The sequence below is a fragment of the Cydia strobilella genome, chromosome 3 (genome assembly GCF_947568885.1).
Source record: "Cydia strobilella chromosome 3, ilCydStro3.1, whole genome shotgun sequence".
NCBI lineage: Eukaryota > Metazoa > Arthropoda > Insecta > Lepidoptera > Tortricidae > Cydia > Cydia strobilella.
The window spans coordinates 4,435,011-4,456,039 of NC_086043.1; the positions used below are offsets into that span (position 1 = coordinate 4,435,011).

At 37.6% G+C, this 21,029-nt stretch overlaps 3 protein-coding genes across 5 annotated transcripts in view; 2 read left to right on the plus strand and 1 right to left on the minus strand.

Moving 5' to 3' along the window:
• The window catches only part of LOC134755618 (proton-coupled zinc antiporter SLC30A2-like), a 34,160-nt gene extending 32,658 nt beyond the window's left edge, over positions 1-1,502 (plus strand). For both annotated transcript variants that reach the window (XM_063692108.1, XM_063692109.1), the window contains exons 9-10: positions 177-285; positions 1,272-1,502. In XM_063692108.1, the coding sequence (XP_063548178.1) occupies positions 177-285; positions 1,272-1,417 (255 nt within the window). In that variant the 3' untranslated portion in view covers positions 1,418-1,502. The remainder of the gene's footprint in view (positions 1-176; positions 286-1,271) is intronic.
• A 3,886-nt stretch (positions 1,503-5,388) lies between these two features.
• Positions 5,389-15,273, minus strand: LOC134755616 (myrosinase 1-like). Of its 2 annotated transcripts, XM_063692106.1 has the most exons (10): positions 15,137-15,273; positions 13,263-13,316; positions 11,596-11,684; positions 10,442-10,634; positions 9,989-10,160; positions 9,345-9,552; positions 8,935-9,029; positions 7,874-8,176; positions 6,991-7,232; positions 5,389-5,532 (listed from the first exon to the last, which is right to left on the minus strand). In XM_063692106.1, exons 1-10 carry the CDS (start codon positions 15,181-15,183, stop codon positions 5,406-5,408), a joined length of 1,530 nt encoding a protein of 509 aa, XP_063548176.1. In that variant the 5' UTR covers positions 15,184-15,273; the 3' UTR covers positions 5,389-5,405. The 2 variants fall into 2 exon arrangements, with proteins under 2 accessions (XP_063548176.1, XP_063548177.1); XM_063692107.1 differs by lacking the exon at positions 13,263-13,316 and having other exon boundaries at positions 15,137-15,224.
• Positions 15,274-18,427: 3,154 nt separating this feature from the next.
• Positions 18,428-19,178, plus strand: LOC134755619 (alpha-crystallin A chain-like). The gene has a single exon (XM_063692110.1). The coding sequence runs from the start codon at positions 18,513-18,515 to the stop codon at positions 19,080-19,082; it is 570 nt and encodes a 189-aa protein (XP_063548180.1). The 5' UTR covers positions 18,428-18,512; the 3' UTR covers positions 19,083-19,178.
• The last annotated feature ends 1,851 nt before the right edge of the window (positions 19,179-21,029 follow it).

A 21,029-nucleotide genomic window follows, 5' to 3' on the forward strand; every position in this document is an offset into this window, starting at 1 on the left:
TCCAACGATTCCCTACAATGATTGGATGTTCGGGACCTTCTGGGTTCTCAAGAATCATTGCCTCAGCTGCCATAGGGACATCATGTTCTTGCAGCTTGTTCTTGGCGCTTTTGCCATCGTATAAGAAACCTGTGTGCATGACTTTTAATCCTAAATGTCCCGTTATCGTCTTGCAGGATGTGGCGAACACGTTCCTAACTCTACCCGGCGTCGTGCGCGTCCACAACCTGCGCATGTGGGCGCTCTCACTCGATAAAACTGCCCTGTCGGCGCATTTAGCCATTCGTAAGTACAATTATGATCCAAATAAATTTTTCATGACAAAAATTCATGAAATAAAAGTTAAGTCGTACTTTTCTTTCATGAGTCATCAGACTCGGGCTATTGGTAGTGGCAGGCCTATGGAACTTCGCGCGAGCTCGGATTTATACGTACGACTCGCTTCCCGCCGGCGGTACTAAAGCTAGCCAGTTGGTGTTGGTTGCCACACGCGCTCACGCACGCACGTCACCGCGCGCTATACCAAAGTAATGTCTTCGTAACGAACAAATAACACAGCTTGTAGTGTGGATAGATACAGAAACAACAAAACAAATATAAAATATAGTTTTTCCTCTTTCCACAGATGAGGAAAAGTAAGTAGACATTCTCAATATAGGTACTTACACCTATACTGTTATTATGTTTACGATAATTATAAGCTACGTAGGTACTATTAAATTGTTTTAAAAATGTAGGTAATGTTTTTTACGACTCGTTTCTCGTTTATAGTTAGATATCTACCTAAGACACCTAACCTAAGTGTTTGAAAGAAGCGTCGGCAACCCTAGCGTTCGAGCACCAAACTACCTCTACTGAAATGAGTGTTCATCCCTTGGTTCTTCTTTTCTTGATGGACTTGAGGGCGGTGTTGCCCGTAGCCAATGTCACGTAAAAGGGTAGGAACAAAATAAATGCTCTTAGAGCACGACGCTGTTCGGTGGTTGTTGTAGTTGTCTCGTAAAACCGATAGCTGGATTTTACGAGAAGCAGTGGACTACCGGCCGTTGACTCCAAATGGTGGTTAAACACGCTTTGAGATTAATTCTTCATTCACTGCACACTACCACATTAGATTATTGTATAATAAAGCTATCGATATTACACTTTAAACAATATTAATGAGCAAAAAACAAAGGAATAAATCACGAGGCTACTATCAAGATGGCGTTCGAACCGGAAGTCCCATCCCTTGGTTAACAATCTACTATAACCTTTCTTAAATCTTCCAGGCACCGGAGTGAGCCCACAGAAAGTCCTAGAGCAGGCGACGCGGCTCGTCCACGACAAATACAACTTCTTCGAGATGACGCTTCAGATCGAGGAGTTCAGCGACGGCATGGAGGCCTGCAACCAGTGCAAGATGCCGCAGTCGTGAGTCCCTAGTGCTGTTCTTGTAAACTCGAATTCCCTTTACCATTGTCGATTCTGGCTGAATTTTTAAGCCGTTTAAAGGCACATAAGCAAATGAATATTGTTAGAGTTAGTTATACGTCATAATTTCATAGAAGTTTGACGTTTAAAATAACATGCACTGCGTGTGCTGTCACAATCTCTGCAGACTTTTCTTGGTTTGACTATACGAGTATCACTGTAATGTAAAATGCCACTGTCATAAGTTGAATAATTGTGGCTTTCCATCAGAGAAGGGTATTTATGCTTCATGTGCAATAAGGACCTTTCTATTAGAATTTCTCTTGGAATTTCAGATAAAAAGGACTATAGAATAAATTTAAAAGTGGAAAAATTACTGTCTCACCCAAGGCAGTAATTTTTCCACTTTTAAATTTATTCTAAGCTTAATAGCATCGATCGCAGACGTTTCTGCTTGTTAAAAATTAATTTAAAAAGGACCATATTGCACATGATGAATAAGGACCCTTCTGTGAACATATGTGTGGTTTTACCCTTTGGGTACGGAACCCTAAAAAGTAGCAATTTCCTCAACGACATTGCTTTTGGGTTAGATTGATATTTGTGACATTTTCAACCAAACCACATTGTCGCTTGTCAATAAGGTTGATTTCAAATTGAAGCTATATGGACATAGCGCCTTATTGACAACCGACAATAAGTACCCTTTTGATTGAAAATGGCACATTTTATGTAATTATTACAATCAAGTTAAACTATGGAAGTTAAAAAGAATCCTAATTTTCCTAGTTCCGTACGCAACTCAATGCTATGTGTTTTTCGAAAAAAATTGAAAACCTATTGTTTGTACCTACCGTTGGACATCCTTTTTATGTAAATCCGAATTTATGAAAGTATTTAGTGTATTCAATCAGTATTTATTATTAGGTACATAGATTGTTGGTATATTTGAAAGTACTTATTAGTATCAAAATTGTGGGGTCCCTTTGTTTGACATAATTATTGAAAGTCATAATGTAATGATTGTCATATTATCATTAGTCATAATTCTGAAACCGTTAACTTTTCAGGATTTTCCTCGGGTTATCCTATAGATAGGTTAGGTTAGGTTTGTTTTATGGCAATCCTGAAAAGTTACGCGTTTCTGAGAAAAACCAAATTATGACTAATGATAATATGACAATCATTACATTATGACTTTCAATAATTATGTCAATCAATAGAGACCCCAAAATTGTATTTAGTTTTGTAGCTTGTAAGCCAGACCTATAAATTTCGTATAGTCTGCATCTTTTCCAATGACTTTTTCGTCTAAGACGGTAATCTGTTAAACAAAAGGCTTTGTTCCTTTTGTGCGTGCGGTCGCCAATTGTATACCATTGAGCCGGAGCGCGTGCTACGGCGCGTGCCATTGTCAGAGAAAATGGTACACAATGGGCGACCGCACACACAAAAGGAACAAAGGCTTTTGTTTAACAGATTACCGTCTTAAACGAAAAAGTCATTTGAAAAGATGCAGACTATAATGTTTCCTACTGGTAAAAGACAACCAGAAAAATGTAACAATCACAAATCAACATGAATACAAAATATTCATGCCTTATTTATGTATTGGATTATATTTGTATGTATTTATTCAAAATAATATAAAAATAATAAAATAAAAATAAATAAGAGCAAGTTTATGTTATATTCTTGCGCAATTTCTATATTATGTACACTTAAGTATGTGAGGTGCTATTATAATGCCTTCATTGATATTATGATGATTAGCAATATTGCTCAAATACCTTAAAGCAGTAACCACTTTATTATTATATAGATAATATAGAAAAATGTATGAGATAAAAATAATGCTAGTTATTATAGTAATAAACTAGTTCCTATCGATGTTATAGAAACAATGTAAATATAAGTATTATTTCTTAATAATCAAGAACCAGACCAGACTGTGTAAACAAATGAAAAGGCCTTTGTTAGTAATACTAATAAATGTAAACTTAAGTGAAAAAAAAAATATTTTTTTAACGTAATTGTTCACTTTAAATCACATTAAATTAAGTGAAAAATGTGGCTTTCCATTAGAGAAGGCAATAAGGACCTATCTATCAGAATTTCTCTTGGAATTTTAGATAAAAAGGACCATATTGCAGTTGAAGCATAAGGACCCTTCTGTGATGGAAAGCCACAAATTATCTCTAAAGAGATAGAAGTGTGTCTATAGAGTTCTACAATGTAAAATGTGCCTTAAAATACTTATAATAGAATGCATGATTCCGATTATTTCCGTCCCTTCCACAGATCGCTCACGATTAAAGATACCTAATTGAAGTGTGCAAAAGAAAGAGGCAGACTATCAATGAAATAACGTGACCACTTTTGAGCTTCACAGCGGCCGCCAACGGCCGTTTTAATTTGCGGTTAGCGGACTGGAAAATACGTAAAACTGTATTTGGGTGAATCAGCTTTTACACTTTTCTTTTTCGTGTTCTAGACTCCCTAGCAAAGAAAAATCGTTTTTTCAAAAACCATGTCGATTTTTTTACTTTTTTGTTTACACAAGCATTATTAGATACATAAGTATTTAATTTACACATTAAAATCAACAACTTGATCAGATAAAAGTTACATTTTGTACGGTAACGCAGCAGAAAAATACAAAAATGGCGTGTCCCTTATTTTTGTATGGGAGAAAACTTTTTTCTGCTGCGTTACCGTAGATTTTACCATTACTATTAGAAAAGCAAATGGTTCACGCAATGACATATTTTTTCTGAGTTTGTGACAAATCAAAAGGGCCGGGCCGCCATAGGAAACATTGTACAGAAAAAATAAAAGCTCAATTACTAATAAAATATATTTTAAGCTGTTCTAACCACTCGCTACACTATTTTACTACGTAGGCGAGATGCAGTATTTTTGTTTGAAACATTGGTATTTACATTTTTTAATTATTTAATTTTTATGTCAAGTCTTGAGTCTTTGCACGTATAGATATAGAACAAATGTTCTATTAATGCATATTTTAAATGAATTGTATCAAACAGTAGTAATTAATCTAATTTATATGAATTTTAATTATAGTTATTATGTAAGTACCCTTAGAAGGAACCGAGTCTTCCAAATATGTTGCTTAAGCAAACTCGTTTAATGTATTTCAATGGAAAATATATTTTCTGAAGTTATATATTTACTCATCTTTCATTCTTGTTTTCTATCAAAAAATCGCACTCTTTGGGACACATGCAATTGTCAAGTAATTATTAACCTTTTATATGTGTGTGTGGTATAAAATCGTGGGATCAAACCTCGGTTGTGCTGTAAAAGATTACTAAAATTCGGTCACGATCCTTATCATACTAGAGATATCATATCATACAGACTATAGTCTATACAGCCAGCCGTCCAGCCGTCTAGAAATCAGGGAACATATATAAAAATAACTCCGTGAACAAAGTTTTCTACGGAGCACTAAAAGCCTAAATCCCGACGAATCGAGAAACTACAAAATGTTTTAGTGTTAATAGTATTTTATACAATCGTGATATAATAGAAAGCTTTTCAGTCGAGTACTGTTGCTGAGTTGCTTAAGTAAGGTACGAGATTAAAAAGCTTGATTATGTATATCACTATTGTATACCATATTTTCTACGATTCATCTTACTTTTTTTACTGTAAAACCTAAATAATTCATGAAAATTGGCAAGTATCTCAGTAGACAAAAATGTAGTTGAAAAAACATACACGCGCGACTATTGTCGCCCGTTTATGTCTTCTATGGGAGCGCGGCGGCACGTGATTGGTCAAATTCTTTATAGTTGACTACAGCGTATCGAAATTAATATTATAGTCGAGTTGGGAGTTGGTTGGTACATGAAAGGTATGCAATTATAGTTTGGTATAACGAAATCTTAATTCAACCATTACAGTCGACGAGTAGAAAAACAATAATGCAGTCGCGCATTCTGTACAAAAACATTTAATATTCATTGTTATGCTTGTCGGTTGTCGGGCAAGCACCCAGTCTTGGCAACGGTGGCGTAGTAGTGCGCAGAGCGGCGCGCGGTGCGCGTGCGATCCGGACTCGAATAATCCACCTCGAACAGTCCGAAACGCTCTCTGGAATTGGAAAATTATGTTTAAGTCAACGTGATACGATCTAAATAGTAATATAAGATCCCTAGCAGCTTTCTTAGTGATTGCCTGTGACAAAGTACGAAGTGGCACACAAATAAAATTCCTTGATTCTGCCAAAAAGCCGCTCCCATACAATCGAAGTTACGCTCTTATTTTAAAACGCCATGCTTAATTTACATGAAACATAGCATAACATACGAGTAACATATGTCTATGTACGGTACTAGTTTTCGTTGCTAGAAATTGTAATACAAAAAAATCAGAGCGAGTGGAAGTTTACAAGTGTCAAAATATTTTCATGTTATTTAATATCGACTGCGGCTGCTTCGGGGCGGTTGTCCACTTTCGTCTTAAGCTTGTATGTTTGACAGACAGAGTAGGAACATCCAGCGGCAAAATTTGCGGCAGGAGCTGCCCTGTTTTTGAGTTAAATCTTATGGAGTGGCTGCCACTATTAGCAATAACGTGTGACTATCCATACTAATATTATAAATGCGAAAGTCTGTCTGTCTGTCTGTCTGTCTGTCTGTCTGTCTGTCTGTGTGTTCCCTCTTCACGCTTAAACCGCTGAATCGATTTAGATGAAATTTGGCATAGAGATAGGTTGAGTCCCTGAGAAGGACATAGGATAGTTTTTATCCCGAAAATCATCCCTTAAGAAAGTAAAAAGCGGGGTGGAATTGAGATAATTAATAAAGTGTCTGCTAATTTGTGTGCTCAAATTGAATAATTGCTATAAGATTTTCTCCAGGCGCTATTCTTACTCTAGCTGCGGTTACTAAGTCCACGCAGACGAAGTCGCGGGCAAAAGCTAATTCCATATAAGATTACGTGTTTGTGACATTCAGCGCCACTTCTCCCTCCACCGACTACACACGTTGCCAATAATACGAGTACTCATCGTGACATTCATGTTTACGCATTTACAATTATAATTTTGTTAATTATTGTTTACAGTGGTTAACGTTGCAAATATTAACGTAAATAGAGTAAAGTTCAAGAACAGGACTAGGTACGTTGAAATCTGCAAAGTAAATAACAACATTGTAAGGTCAATATGGATAAACGTCTCGTCTGTTAATACAAGATCTACACATAATAACATTATTTTACTCTTAATATTATAGTATCCAAAATAAGAAAGAAAAACTGTTGTAGCGGGCGTGTATTTCATGAGGATACGGAGCAATCACATAAATGAAGTAGGGTAACCTCGCATTATTTGGTGACACGCCTAATTCGGTGATACAAGTTTTGAAGCATGACACCCAGGAAAGCTAGTGAATTAGGGCCTTTTAAATGGGACCTCACGGCTTCATGGCTTCGGCGGCTTTGCCGTGAGGTCCCATTTAAACTCTCGTACCCAACGGAAAAATAGTTGAACCCAGGGTTATAGAAGCAGTAACTTAGCTTGTGTGTGAGTGAGAAATAAATACTTACGAGAATCCTCTCATCCACTCATAGTTGTCTAATAGTGACCAATGCGTGTATCCCACTACGTCACATCCATCTTTATAAATCGCAGCATGTAGCGACCTTAGGTAGCTGTCGATATAGTTAACCCGTTTGGCGTCTTCTAAACCTTTCTCCAGGGATACGCCGTTCTCTGTGACGAGCACGGGGGGGTTGTTATAGGTGTTTTTGATCCAGTTCAAGGTCTTGCGGAAACCCCAAGGTACAACCTGGAGAATTGTTTAAGTTTGTTAACAAGTCACTGGTGTCGATGTGCATTCGATCAGATACTCATGTCTCAATTTTTTACTTAAAAAACTGCATGGTGAGGATTTGAGACTATATATGCTGTCTGTGAGGATATTTAAACTTGTTAGGGCATAACGATAGCTTAGCATAGACATCATGCAGTGGAGAGTTTTTAATTCTTAAACTCACCGACACCGACTTATAAAATGTATTTCTCATGGAACTCCTAAATGAGGGCTATCGTTTTTTTGCTCACCAGTTGGCGCCTCTGTTGATGGTGGACTAAAGAACAGCTTTCAGTCACTGAAGTGACTTATTATTCTGAGGAAGTGACAAGTGACATTTGACATTTCGAACTTTGCGAAGACCACCATCTACACTAGCGCCCCTAGCGGCGAATTCATACGCGTTAACCCTCATTCAGCTAGATTTTGAAACAATGGGACCAGTCTAGAAGTATATCCTTTCAAATAAGAAAATAAATTTCCAGATATGAAGTTCACAATTAGAGTTCTGTAGTAACAAACAACAAGGCACACAATTTAGCTCAGAATAAACAGCTATCGTGCTATGCGTCTAGACTAAGTACCTATAGTGTGAATTGCAACTTTTGTAAACTCACCCTCAACCACGTAGAATTACTCTTCGGCCATTTTGGGTTCACTGTCAACTTCACCCCCATATCATCATCATAGCTCGGCTTCAAACTAATCTTCCCAGACCCAGGCTTCGCCAAGTTTGTTGTATAGTGGTTGAGGCCCAGAAAGTCGTACGATCCTCTTATGTTCAGGATTTCTTGTTCGGTGAAGTAAGGGAGTCTGGAACGGGCGAATTTCTGGCGCCTGGAGATGGCATCGATTCGTTGACGCATTATTGAGGGGTAGTCGCCCTGGCTGGAGAAGATCGGGTGAGCGAACCAGCCGAACTGTGAAGAGAAATAACTATTAATAATAAAATAAAAAACCCCGTACGCTCAAAAAAATCAATTTCATGCCAAAAATGCCTTACATCATTTTGGAAAAGAGCTGATACTCTTCAAACTGCTGGATCGATTTTTATCAAACATAGCTAAGAACCACCGCAAGGAAGTTAGCTTTCACGTAAAAAAACCGCATCGAAATCGGTCCATCCGTTGGAGAGATGCGATGCCACAGAAGACAGACATTGGCGTCAAACACAACACCCCTCTTTTTGCGTCTGGGGTTAAAAAGAACGATGCAATACTTGCACATTTCATGATCTATGCATTCCTCAACCGAGACATATGTGATGGGTGAGTGGATTGGATACTATAATATTTATCAAACTTGGCTTTCTAGCTTGGGTACGGTGACAGATGTCATATCAATACAAGTTTGTTAGATTTTGCGTTTTATGATGAGAAATTGTGTGAAGATGATATCTGTCACCGTACCGAGTCGGACCAAGCTAACTACGCAAGTCCACACAGATTTTGCAATAAAAAAGTTTGGAAATGTCACCTAAATCGTCAAATTTCATTGGAAATATTACACTGACACCACACTGTTACATCAAACTCGTCGAAAACTTAGCTTAGACAGACTATGATATACTAAGGTAGAGTAGTACTCATTGATTTGACGATAATTTACTATTTTACAGTCCTTTTTTTAACACTTTCCATAACTCTTATAGAAATAAAATATTAATAATACTACTAACTAGGAATTGCCTTGCAGTTTCAGCAGCAGCCTTGTCCGCGGCGGAAGGAGAGGCTGGCTCCATCCACGGCATGTCCAGAGCGATCCCCATATGGGCTGGAACCAATTTTTAACTTACTTAACCTTTTAGACGCCAGACCTAGTCCGCAAAGACACTCTCAGACGCCAGAGCAAATTTTTAAGTAAACAACTAATACAAAGTTTAGGGATTGCAAATAGAGATATCGATATTTACAATTTATGGTAAAAATCTTTTCAATTTAGCTGTTCCTATCCAGCTTTAATTTCTTTTCAAAATGCCAAATTTGTGATGCACACTGGCGTGACCACCAGACGCGTCCCAACCCCGTAGGGCGTAGCCTTTAGAGGGAGTTTAAATATATAATATGGTCTGACTCAAAACTCACTCACCTTTATGATCCTTATCATACTCTTCCTTGTACATTCTATACACCATCCCATGTGCCCGCAGTACAGTGTGGGCGCACAAATAGTCCTCAAGTCCACTGGCGTGACCACCGGGCGCGTCCCAACCGCCGTAGCCGTCGTGGCAGAAAGTTAGGGGTTCGTTGAAAGTTAGCCAGACCTTTACACGGTCGCCGAAGGTCTGGAAGAGGACCTAGGGAACAAGAAATGTTAAAACATGAAAGTTGCAAAAACGCTGTATGTTTTTAGTGTTTAGAAAGATCCAATATTTTAGGTGAAATCCTTGAGTTACATTCCATTAGGTTCGCGTTACTGGTACTTACTGGGTTACCGTGTTTTAAACACAGGACCATAGGACCGATAGTTTAATAGGCAGTGTCTTTAACTCTAAGGTAGTTTCTGCTAGGAAAAAAATTGTAGCAACGTTGTTGATATAGTATTTTAACGCTACAAAGACCTTCACAAGTTTACGCCACGTTTCTCGACCTCCACGATTTTATCAAGTTACATTCCAGCTCAGCGGAACGGTTTCTAGCTTGACAGAGTGTCACCTTGCGTGATGCGTGTATGACAAATATGTCCACTTCCAGATCATTAATAAGAGCTGAGAGCACTTATAGCTTACATACCCTAGCGTAGTCAACGAAGTAGTCAGCCATGATGGGATTGGTCCACCCTCCAAGGTCCTGGAGAGACTGCGGGAGATCCCAGTGATACATGGTCACTAGGGCTCCAATCTTGTTCTTCTCCAACTCGTCGAGGAGCTCGTTGTAGTAGCGGACGCCATCCTCATTGATTTTACTGCGAGAAAATTAAAATTACAGAATATGGTGGATGGACGTCAGCATGAAGTTGTAAAATTTAATACAAGGCAGGATTGACAAGAGCAAATTTATTAGTCGAATATGAATGCTGCACTTTTGTCGTAACGTGCGTCACTGTCTCACTTACATACTTACCTATTTGCTAGAAGATGACAGACGATAAAAATGCAGCCATCTTAGGCACGCAAGTATTAGTATAGTGCCGTTAAAGTCATACGTATTCTTCCATTCATAGATTTACTTAGGCAAAATGTTTACTTATTGAATCCTTCCGGCAGTATCCGTGGCCAGGAGATAGAGAACCGGTAGAACTGCACGCCCAGGGTCTTCATCAGCCGCACGTCCTCCTTGAGCCTGTGGTACGAGTCCGCGGCCACGTCGGCGTTCTGGTGGTCGTAGACTCGCTCCGGGTGGGTGTGCGTGTAGCGATCCCACATGCTTTCACTCTTGCCTACGAAAATATCAGTAAGAACAATATCATCGTCATTCGCTTGCCGTTTTCCCATTTACTTAGGGTCGGCGCAGCATGTTTTTTTCTTCCATACCTCTCCGTCGTTCGTCATCTCATCATTCATCCGCTTTATTTTCATATTATCTCTCACACAGTCCATCCATCTTTTTATTGGTCTTCCTTTCCTCTTACATTCCTCCTCATTTGAACTGAAGTAGGTGCAATAATATAGATAATAGTATAGGTAGTAGATGGTAGTAGGGATATAATGCTAGTAGGAATTGTTTATTTACCTAATATTTATGTATGAGGTACATTAGAGTAACTTCGAAAGCGGGGTAATTTTAAATATATTCTAAATCGGAAGCACCCAGGCACCTTGCTTCCTTTTGCTACAGTAGAAATTTCTTCAAAATAAGTTGAATAGATATTTGCATTTTTCAAAAATTAGGCCCCCTAGCTCCATAACCCCTTGATCGAGCCTTCTCTTGTTAGAACATTAAAAAATGTTTGTCCCCCAAGTACGCTTTTAACTTCTTTTATTTTAGATCAAATTTATAAAAGCTACGCTAAGCAAATTGCGGGAAGTGCGCCTAGCCAGCTTCATTCCAATTTGAATGTAAAAACTTCACTTCGCTTCGCTTGTTGGATAAATATACGAAAGGCCTCCAGTGCCCATGCAGGGCTCCACTCTGAACTCTGAAGGAAAGAACCAAGCACCTAATAAACCAAGCAGCCCGATTTGCTGTTTGGTGGAAATCGGAGAGGCGTAGGTTTGGTCTGTCGACGTCAAAGATATGTTTACACTTTTGCACCCTACTCCTTTGTAATAAGGCGAAAATATAAAATATAAAAATATCAACATCATTGACGTCGACTGGCCAACAGTCGGCGCATACTCGCTGGAGAAGAGAGAGAAAGATGGCCAGTGGCCACTGAATCCTTTTAAATATAAAAGTACCTGAAGCGTTCCATCCGCCCTCGATCTGATAGGCTGCGGTGGCCACTCCAAATAGAAAGGTTGTGTTGGAGAAACATAGCTGCGCAGTGCTGGATAGACAAAAGATTCATTAAAAATTTACTGTAGATAAGACAGATCTCTGATAATTTAGTATAAGGATTGACAGGAGAGTTGAGGTGTTGATTACACACTTAATGGAGTGGCTTAACTAATAAATAAGTTTTTGGCTAAAATTTCATCTTTGGTACAAGTTTTTATCGCTGACTGTACTTTTTTCCACAGGCAACTAATACTCATCGAGACAATTCTAAAAACCCCAAACACAATTAGGTTGCGTTGTTTTATCACAGAGTTCCTATGACCACCTACTGTCTTCATCATCAGATCAGCTCGATGGTACCATAATATTGCATTGTCACCCGACTTACATGCGTATGCAAATTTTCAGCTTCATCGGAAACCGGGAAGATGGTTAAATTAGTTACCTTAGATTCCATTACATAGTTAGTTCAGAGTTTCTATGACCACCTCCTGTCGTCATCATCAGATCAGCTCGATGGTATCATAATATTGCATTGTCACCTGACTTACATGCGTATGCCAATTTTCAGCTTCATCGGAAACCGGGAAAATGGTTAAATTAGTTACCTTAGATTCCATTATATAGTGTTAGTTATAAGATAAATATTATTAAGTTTGTTGTTATTATGTCGAATGATGTCACTTGCTGTTAGTATTGTCAGAATTAAATAATTCAGATGACGTTAATTATCATTTTCAATTTATAAAACTCGTAATTTAAATAATTAGTAATGTGATTGATGTTTCAAGTGACATCATTCCATCATTCATTCAAACCAGTTATTCATTCTGTAAAGTTATATAAGCAGCGATCACTTGGGATCACTGGCTTTTGGCTGTTGACTTGTCAAGGAATAAAGAACTAGTCGTACTCGGAGTGTCATTTAAAATTATACTCAACTAATAATAGTTACTTGATTCCATCATGAAGTTCCAGTTCATATTTTCCGGCTCCATCATCAGATCAGTTCGACAGTACCATATTATTGTATTGTCATCAGAACTACATACAGCTGCCAATTTTCATGACGCTACGATCCTTGGAAGACGGTTAAATTAGTTACCTTAGATTCCATTACATAGTTACATACAGGTCGGCCTAATAAAAGCTTGTTAAAAACATGTGACACACAATGTGACTTAATTGCATGATATTTAACCTAGTTTAGGCCCAATATGCAAAATGTACACTCAGTTTCAATCTAATTAGAACCTTTCATAAACCAAATAAAGTCGCATTTCTTTGCTTTCTCAAGAAATGAAATTAATCCTAAATTACTGTACAACTAGGTTTAAATTACCTAGGTATTAATTAATTAGCGGTTCGTCCCGCTCGCGATATACTGTACGCGCCGCGCTAAGTTATTATTGTAACGGTCAATTTGTATTTTAACATATTTTATAAAAGGTTATACTTGGTTATACAGTCCGCTTATTTCTCTCCAGTAGCTAGACCAACAATAATTAAATAGGAAAATTTTGTATGGTGTTGGTGGGCCTTGTTAGTCTAATCTAAATACATTTCAGAAGCTTTTTGGTTATTCTTGCAGTTGGCTGTTAATATATAATACCTATAATTTACTTACTTGTAGCTTATAATGTTCTCGCTTTTCTGCAGTCTAACGAGCTCACCTGGATTCCTGGATAAGAGAGATTAAAAACAAAATAGGTATATATTTTATTTCCGACTTAGTTATAAGATAATATAGTCAACATTTTTGAACTTTCGAATCTGCCAAAGTTCTTAATTTTATGTACAGTCAGAATTTATTTTTCGACGCATTTTGTACCCTGTGACCGGTGACAGTGACAATAGTATGAGGTCTCATAGACTTTCATATTGATTGTCACTGTGACTATATATCTGGGTCGGAAATTAAACTCAACTGTACCTCTAAAAAATGACTTAGTAACTTAGGAGGTTAGTCAGACAGATTCTATTAGAGCCTGTCTAACCTAAGTCCTAGAGTAATTTTTTTGTTCTACTATATTTAGTTCAAAATTCGATTTAATTTTTCCGTTTTTATTAGGAAGTTCCATACCTAAAGGGTAAAAACGGGACCCTATTACTAAGACTCCTCTGTCCGGCTGTCTGTCTGTCTCTCAGTCTGTCACCAGGCTGTATCTCATCAACCGTGACAGCTAGACAGTTGAAATGTTCACATATGATGTACCTATAGGTATTTCGGTTGCCGCTATAACAACAAATACTAAAAAGTACGGAACCGTCGGTGGGCGAGCCCGACTCGCACTTGTCCAGTTTTTAGTTCCACTATAGTTCAAAATTCGATTTAATTATGTCCTTTTTGTAATCTGTTAAAAATCATTAGTAAATTATTGAGTTACAGAGTAGGTATAGACATAAGTTACGTCACATGTTACCGTTATCAGTAGCGTCCTGAGCTTATCAATTGTAGTGGTTATGGCATCGCGGTCACTAGTAATTAGGTTATTGACCTTGACTTGTTGTCCTCACCCCTCTGTAACTTTGTCGGTAATACTTGTTACACGCGATCTTTATTATGTGTTCCATACATAGATCAGAAACGAAAGTAAATACATACGTAACTACTACGATTTAAAGTTAAATATCAAAGAAAACCCAATGGGATTGGCTGTTCAAAGTACTTTACTTGTCAATCTCACAAATAGTGTCAAATTATTGTATTTTTATGTCATAAAAAATATGACAGTTTTTTCGAAATAATTGCATGTGGAAATTTCGCAATTTGTTAAACTTTAGCACGGCACATTAAACACAAATATGACCCGTCAAATAACCACACTATTCCACATAAACTTTTCTGGTTCTACACCTCTTAGGTATATAATAGTATATTGTGCAACATGGGGCGTAAGTTATGTTATATATTGCAAACGAGAGGCCGGAGCGATTTACAGACTCGAGTTTGCAATATTATTACGCCCCGAGTTACATACAATGTTTTTCATCACACTTGCGATACAAAAATGAAGTATAAAGACAAAAAAAATGTTAATTATAATACTAGAAACTTCATAACTCACTAGGGAAAACTCTTTTTCTATAGTTCCCGCTAAGCCTGCGTGCAATTCCACATTTACTGAGCCAGTGTGATGAAATAGTAGATTGTTAACCAAGGGATGAAATGGGTGCTTTCATTTCGAATACGAGGAAAGTAAAATGTTTTTTTTTTATATGACTAAGTATACATTTTATAGTATTTATTGAGGGTACTTTCAATTAACAATTAAGGCAAAAGTATCGTTCTTATGGAATGGAGAGTCAAATATCAGAATGAAAATTGTATAACAAATCGATTTAAACTCAAATTTCAATTTCTTATCGTGAAAAACTTCAAAAATCGTACTTCGAACGTCAAATGCTCTAGTGCAGACAAGTCTAATTTTCTGCACACCTTTTAGAACAACAATGACCCTCTTGCAGGGCATGAGAAATGAAAAGTAATTATAATCTCACCCGATCCAAATGACCGCCAAACTGAGTAACACACCGTATCGCGACATGTCCGTCTGTCTGTCGCCGCAACCGAACGAGCAGTGAACGATAACTTTATGACATTACTTACAATAACAACGCTCTATTACGGTCTGCAACCGAAGTAGCAGTGTGAAATATATTTTTGAAGTAATAGGGTATGTGACAACATTAAAAATATATAACGAATTGCTGTCATCCTGAAAGATAATAAACTAATAAAGTATATTTTACTATATTTGAATGTAAATTATGTTTATTTTTTGGAAAATAAACGAAAGAAAATTTAATATTTTTTGAAATTTCATCAGGGACGTGAACGCTCTGTGATTGGTCAACGCTCGGATGACGTCACACGCGGGTAAACATTCTTGATTGTCTTGAGTGTTTTAGCAGTTTTATTTGTATTTAGTTAATTTTAGTTATTATTCCACAGTTTTCTGATATATTCCGATTTATCCGTATATCTAGTAGCACAATATTTATAAGAATCTCAAAATGGAGCCGAAATATGTGAAAGCTGATAGCGGCAACCAGACATAGACGCATTAATGATTGCACTTTTCTTTAAAGATAATCCGGATTACTATGCTGCGGAACTTAGAAATGTAAAAACAGCTGTGTAATATACGTAGAAATTGTTTATTTACGAACATTTCGATTTCGATGATACGAATACGACGACGATATATATATAGAATACGATGACGAGAATAGTATCTCCATACTGCCCTTTAGTTTGAAAGAAAAAGTATGCTACTAACTACTTACATTAAATACCTAGATCTTGTTTCGTTAAATAACAAAATCCGCTGCTTTAATTACCATATTTATTTACAGTTAAATATTACTTACATCGAAGTGGTCTTCACACATAAAAACATTTGTATATGCGGTAAAATGGTCTTGTCTTTGGGTCTCTTCGCGCTAGTTTTAAACACATTTTTCTTTTTTTTGTGATTCGTTGGAATGGAAACAAACGATTTGTCTGGATTTTTTATAGTCGTCCTTGAACATTGCGGCACTATACACCATTTATATACCATTTTACAGTGAAATAATGAATTCAATGCACATAAACCATAAGATTAACTAAGGTAATTGACTGAGTTTACTTGCGCGTGACGTCACACGTGTCACGTGATTAGCCCCTTTTCAAAAACAGCGTTTAAGGCGCGTTCAAAATAAATAAACTTTAACATTGCCATGTAGTGTAATTATTAAGTCATAAACAATCAATTAAAACCATTTTCAAAAATTAGTCAAATATCCTATTAAGCCCTCTTGCAAAAAAGGGGAGTTATAAGTTTGACCCCCAAATCCGTGTAACGCACCGTAACGTTTTACAAGACCCCCCCCCCCCCCCCCCCAAATGGCACAGTAGCTCTAAAAGGGTAGAGAATAACTCAAGCTAAAACGGTCCGGGTCCGGGACGATGCCTTCGACATTTCCGTTTTCTATAGAAAGCTTCACGTGATCGCCGATCACCCGTCTTATAAAACGAAGTGTTGGAAGTCTCGACTCGGATCCGGACCGTTCTGACGTGTCATCCTAACGCAGCGTACAACGTAGGCAAACAACACGCGAACGCGAAGCGAACCGATGCGGCGCCGGGTGAATCATTCCTTTGCTAGAAGTGTCCTACGTGGGCGATCTTGTTGCGAACGCGAACGCCGTAGGTACTACGCGGCGGGCCTACGGCGGCTGTAGGCCCGCCGCGCAACTTCGCTTCGCGTTCGCTAGTTGTTCGCTTACGTAAGACGCTGCGTAAACTGATATGGGTACGGTTTTTTATTTGTAAGTTTTCTAGCGCTGGTTCTTAGACATATTTTATCAAAATCAGTTCATCCGTTTCATTGCGTTGGGGTTTTATTTTATTTTATTTAAGCTAATATGTATTATGGACTCATATATTTTTAGTCACTCGCGCGACATGCAGTACCTACGCGGCGCGCGGCCTTCGGGAACGCTACTCATGCACTGTTAGTGTTTAAATAATGATAATTGAGACCTAGGCTCTACGAAAAAAGTCGCGCGACGCGAGTGACTAAAAATAGGTACCGTCAACCGGGGTGAATCGGGATAGCTGGGGTGAATTGGGACCAAAACTTTAAAAGTGATTATCCTGACAATTTCTCAAAAAATACTGACATAAATTGTGTTATTCGATTAAAAATAATAGTAGATTTATTATGATAACATTTGTGTGGTTTTTTTTAAAGAAATTGTCAAGAAAATCACATTTAATGTTTTGTCCCTATTCACCCCAGCCATCCCTGTTCACCCCGGTTGACGGTACGTGATTTAACTCACGTACCGTTAAAAAAGTGTTAAGTTAGTATGACTGGCGAGAGTTTAAATTTTGAATTTATGATACCTATGAAGTTATTTAGCTAGGTGGATTCAATGCTGTTAATTTATACAGGTTCTCGCGTTCTGTAGGCAGGTAGTGTCAGAGACATGAACCATTTTCCAAAAAAAAGTGTCAAAATACTGCAAAAATACAGAATTAGTTATTAGATGAAAAAAAAATTTAACAGGATTCTGTGGATCCACCTCACAAATAAATGCGCAAGGGTGGTCACACCAGAAGTCATCTAGTAAGCCATCTTCGCCAAACATTGCTCCACACAGGGTTTCATGGTTCTCCGGCTGCCCTGGTTGCCACTTGTTGAAGCCCGCATCCTGCAGGGTTTGTCCTGAAAATTATAAAATTCCTATAAAAATACAAATATTACGGAGCCAATGTAATTGCTACCTACTCCAAGTCTCATGGTACGTGTTTACTGTTTACACTAGACATGGGGGATAAATAACGTCACGGTGACTTTGTCACCGTGACTCGCCGTTAAAAGGTGTCACTGTGACTTTTCACAAAAGAACAACGATAGAACAACGTTACAAAATCACATGCGTTCCTACTGTTCCTAGCGCATTCTCTGTTACTCAAATCTGTGGCGCCAATTTTATTACGAATTTACGAGCGACGTCGGCAACTTTCAAGATCAGTCGAGCAGGAGCGAGAATTTTCTAAATTAAGTTATGTAGCTGGTAACGCAGTTCCGCTATTCAACACGAGATGGCGTTAAACTCAAATGACGAACAACAAACGGCTAAATCGAGAAGGTGCGTGTGTATAAGCGCTCTATACTTGTCGAGAACATTCTCGATGCTGCCGGATAAGGACCTTGCACTTGAACCTTCTAGCACTTTCCAGACGAGCAAACTAGGTGGCGCTGTAAACGGGGCCTATAAATACGGAGAAACGCCGGCTAGCCGCCGCCAGTTGCAATCAGAATTAGCGCAAGTGTGAACTTGAGAATAATAATAACAAAGTGAATAAAAGCGTCTAGTCAAAATGTCGATCATTCCGCATTTTTACGACTGGGAACGGCCTCTTCGTAGGATGGAGAGGGATATCTTCAGATCGGATCCTTACATCGACTTCCCCTACGGAACAATGGTGCCACGGACCTTCTTGGACCCCGAGTTCTTCTTTAAACCCTGGAACAATATGCTGCAACCATTTGAACAGCTGATGAAGCCCTTGGAGCAGTTATCCTCAGCTATGAATCAATTGGCACTGTGCGACGGCTCGGTAACTTCGGACAACGAGAAATTCCAAATCAATGTGGATGTGCAGCATTTCAAACCCGAAGAAATAAGCGTCAAAGTGATCAACAAACATGTTATTGTGGAAGGTAAACACGAGGAAAAGCAAGATGAACACGGCTACGTTTCCAGGCAGTTTGTTAGGAAATACGCTTTGCCTGAAGGATGTTTGTCTGACACAGTGCAGTCTAACCTGTCTTCTGATGGTGTTCTCACGGTCACGGCTCCAAAAGTTCTAGCGTTGCCGTCTACCGGCGAAAGGATAGTGCCAATAGCTCACACGGGCCCCGTGCAGAAGCAAATTGGATCTCAATAGGTGCTTAGTGCTTCCAAAATGTGATTATTTTCTAAGACTGAATTATTTCAAAGTGTAAATTTAACCGCCTTTATTTTATGTTATAAAATAAATAATTAAAACTTATAATTTTGTTGTGTGAATTATTTATATTTACCTTTTCATTAGGGTAACCATATTGTAACTATCTATGTTTTGTATCATGTTTGTCCACAACTTGATACATAAACAAGAATCATATAGTTTTTGGCTGAATTACTTAATTATACAGTCGGGGTCATAAAAGTATAGATTTGGGGATATACCTACATATATTTACATCATAATTCGAACATAAAAGTTTGAATGATTGCACAGGTATCCCATTCCCCATCTCTGTCGCTTTTGAGGGATTTACGAGTAAAGCTCAGATCATATTTGTCTGTCGTTGCTTTGTGTCTAGCCGCCGCCATACAATCTAAGTTACGCTCTCATTTTATAACGACTATTTTCAATGTTACAACACAACCAGCCAAGAGCATGTCGGGCCATGCTCAGTGTAGGGTTTCGTAGTTAGCCGACCGTCAAAACAGACTTTTTGAAAAATCACAAACGGTTGAACCGATCAGATTCGCTATAGGTTTCCTTTGCTTTACTAAGCTTTACTTTTACGATTTTTTTTCATATTTTTTGGACCCATGGTCAAAAGTTAGGGTCACAATTTTTTTTTCTTTCATTTCATTTTTTTTTCATTTTTTCATTTCATTTCATTTATTTATTGCAATCATGTTCATTTCATACAGGTGGTAAATAAAATATAGTCGGTACATGGATACCCTGTTAGGGCACAGCAAAATTGTCTTAAAAACTAAATTAACAAAACAATTTTTTTTTATTTTATAAGTTACATATTACATTCTGATAGAAAATGACATAATTACTAAGATATTAATTATTCATTTTATATTATTTCGTTATTCGTTTATATTATTATCATTTAAATATTCGTTCAATGTGTAATAACATTTTTTTAATAAAAGAGATTTAATTAATTTAAACATTTTTTTATCATTTCCTACATTTTTTATAGCCTCTGGCAGTTTATTAAATATTTTTATTGCCATTACATAGGTACTATTAGAGTGCTTTTTAATTTTAGAGGCCGGTAGTAGTAATTTATTTTGATGTCTCAGTAGGTGGGTTGTGGGTAATTCGTATCTTTTTTTAAATATATGATTATTTTGTTTTGCAAATTTTAAAAATTTCAAAGCGATTTTCCGAAAAAAATGGTTCTGGATGACCCAAATTCGTTTTGAAAGACCTATTCAACGACACCCCACACTATAGGGTTGAAGCGAAAAAAAAAATCCATCCCCACTTTTCGTCGAGGAGAGCCACCCTACAAAAATCATTTTTCTAGTTTCAATTTTACGACTTTGTAGGCGAAACTAATTTATATATTCGTGCTAAATTTCAGCTTTCTAGCACTAACGACCCCGGAGCAAAGCCGCGGACGGACAGACAGACAGACGGACATGGCGAAACTATAAGGGTTCCTAGTTGACTATGGAACCCTAAAAACCAATACCAAACAGATATACAGGGTGATTCAGGAGACGTGAGCAGGATTAAGCCTACACATTCAGTAACTTATAAGCAACTGTTTGGTATCAGGATTGGTGAGATTAACGTTAATGTTTTAGTCGTGTTGAAAAAAAAAAGTTATTAATTTATTTACAACGTGCATGGTCGCCCTACAATTAAAAAGTACTTGTACTAAACTACCGATATTCTGTGTCAAATTGAGTGTCATCACTGTCATCAGAGTCTGTTTACTTTTGAAAACTCTTATCTTACTCAAGTTTGACAGATTTTCTTCATAATCAAAATGCTGTCATTGTGGTTAAAGAGGTTTTATGTTTATTAATTAGGTGTTGTAGGGTAACCATGCTTGTAGAGACTTAACTTTGTCCTTACCAAAAAGTTGAA